Here is a 2,443-nt window from a genome sequence, read left to right as displayed (position 1 = left end):
TTTATATCATCCTGAGATTCTGACCGGTGTGTCATCAGTTTTGCTACTTAATGTTCACACATGGATAAATGTGTGCTGTTTGAGTTCATTTTGTGGTTCTTGAGGTAGTTATATTGTGTGTTTGTGTTTTCTAAATGAGAACATGGTTAAACCTGTGCAAAATGATGCTGTTCTTGTGTAGAGTTTAGCTGAAAACACTGAGCAAATTGGAGCGTGTGTGAAAACAGGTGAAATGTGTTAAACATTTTGAGAAACGTGTCTTTGTTTCAGGAACTGTATGAATGGTTTGGAAAATTGTGCCAAATGAATCTGTCATAGTGTGTTAGCAATTGAGAAAAACTGTAATGTAAGTTAGTTGTGCAATTGTAAAATCAGGGTCAAGGAGAGGTTCATTCTGTCTCAGCATCATGTCTTCGTGCTTGAGTCCGGTCTGAGGACTTTGTCCACATCACAAGTAATGTTGTCTTGTTAGACAAAGAGAAAAAAAACCCTCTGGTTTGACAGATCCAGCCTTGATAACACTCTCTAAACCTGACTCTTTCTCTCCTCATCCTCCACTTCTTACATGTACTCTTCCTCCTCTCCTTCTCAGATTGTGTCCATCTATTGTTCTTATCATCGTTCAGTCTCCTGTGCCACTTGTGCACTCTGAACCGGCTCATATTTTATACAGTTGGTTTGATCACATCATTAGAAACAAGTGTGAACAATTTTGAATCGTTGTCCGTAAACGATGATCTGTGCTTTAGTTGTGTTTAACTTTTGCCGCTTGTCTTTAGCATTTTGCAGCACAAATGCATCACAGTGTGAGAAGTGTTTAAGTGAATGAGAATGTGTTTAGAGTTTAGCAAATAGAGCCTAACTGCCTGAACGTGTTTAAGGTTTAGCAGAAAGAGTGCTTTATTCGACAAATTGGTTTAATCTAGTGAGAATTTGGTTCAGAGATATGTGCTATATGTTATTGTGAGTTTAAGTGTCAAAGTGTATTCTTACAATGTATAAACTTCTAATGTATTATCAAAAATCGTCAACTATGATTATTTAATTCTAAGAATTCTAAACAGTTTAATGGCTCTGCCGTAGCATTTCACTGATCTTTCATTTATTATGTATTTTGGTCAGGATATTATATATGCTGCTGTACTTTTTAATGTAGTCTAGCATTTTATGTTTATGTTTAATCATTTATGTTTAATGCTTTTTGCAAATCTATACCATTTTTAATTCCAGAAAAAAAGCAACTTAATAATAAACTAGTATTGTGATGCTAATGCATTTCTAATGAGCTGACGTGCTATTGAAATGTTACTGAATCACATTAGAATAATATTTTACATTGATTGTAAATCAATACACTTAAATTGCATTAAATGTACTTGAAGTGGTTCCAATTTTACACAATTTAATATATTAAAATATTTTGCAAATAGCTAAAAACTGATCTTAAACATATCTTGAAATATGCTAAATGTACTTATTGTTTCAAAATAATACATTTGATATGCATTTAGTGTGGTATAATTTAAATATAAGTATGCCAAAAAAAGCAGTATTTAAATACATTTATTTTTCACCTGGGCTGCTTGACTACAGCAGAAGTGAAACTGCTCTGTTTCAGTCCAGATCATGTAACCAATCAAACAGTGACTCTGGGAGTGTGGGCTGAAAATCCCATTTGCATTGTCAGGGTGGAGTGACTGTGATCCTCTCAGAATAGAGCAGCTCTGTCTCCAGAGACCATGTTCAAACCCCAAGAGCTTTATTTGACTAGATTTACTGCTACTGATCCAGCTTCTGAAAAGCACCTGGACAAACACTACATGCATCTTCATCTGTTAGTTGAATGATGTTGTCAGACACAAATGGAGCTTGTTGAGAAGCTTTATTGAATGTTGCAGCAAACACAGCAGATTGAAAGATCAGCCAGTGCTTTGACACTAGAGCTCTCTTTCAGTATTGAGTTGTAAATGACTACAGCTGCAGCACTAGACTCATGTGAATCCTGCCTGACACAGGACACTCAGATACGCTCATCTTCAGGAGAGAGCAGCGCTCACTGGAGAAACATCAGCACTGCGAGCGACTAACAGAGACTCTTGTGGAACGAGGCCTCATGAGGAGCTCCATCATGTGTTACTCTGCAGACGTACAGCTCTCCCTCTTCCCAGCGTGCTTTGCTGAGGGTCAGGACGCTACTGCGGCTGTAGCGGCCGTTCTGCTCGCTCTCTGCGCTGGTCACAACCCCCTCGGTGACCTCTGAGCCGTCCAGTGTCCAGCTCACCAGCGCCCCCTGTGGAGAGTAAGAGCTGAGCAGGCAGAGCAGTGCGGCTGAGTCTCCAGAGATCTGCAAAGAAGAGGGCGGCAGCAGAGACACTGAGGGCTTCACTGTGGGACCAGCTGCAGGAGACAAACACAACACATTCACAAACACAGAGAAAACACA

General features: G+C 39.1%; 1 gene segment (V, D, J or C); it reads right to left on the bottom strand.

Moving 5' to 3' along the window:
* Positions 1-1,863: 1,863 nt before the first annotated feature.
* LOC107576081 (Ig lambda-7 chain C region-like) overlaps positions 1,864-2,443 on the bottom strand; it is a 3,928-nt gene continuing 3,348 nt past the window's right edge. The window contains 1 exon segment of the C gene segment in view: positions 1,864-2,397. Within this exon segment, the coding sequence occupies positions 2,084-2,397 (314 nt within the window).

Source organism: Sinocyclocheilus grahami, unplaced genomic scaffold (genome assembly GCF_001515645.1).
Source record: "Sinocyclocheilus grahami isolate Dianchi unplaced genomic scaffold, SAMN03320097.WGS_v1.1 scaffold3185.1, whole genome shotgun sequence".
In the NCBI taxonomy this organism is placed as follows: domain Eukaryota; kingdom Metazoa; phylum Chordata; class Actinopteri; order Cypriniformes; family Cyprinidae; genus Sinocyclocheilus; species Sinocyclocheilus grahami.
The sequence above is the reverse complement of the archived record's forward strand: the minus strand, read 5'-3'. Positions and strand labels throughout refer to the sequence as shown.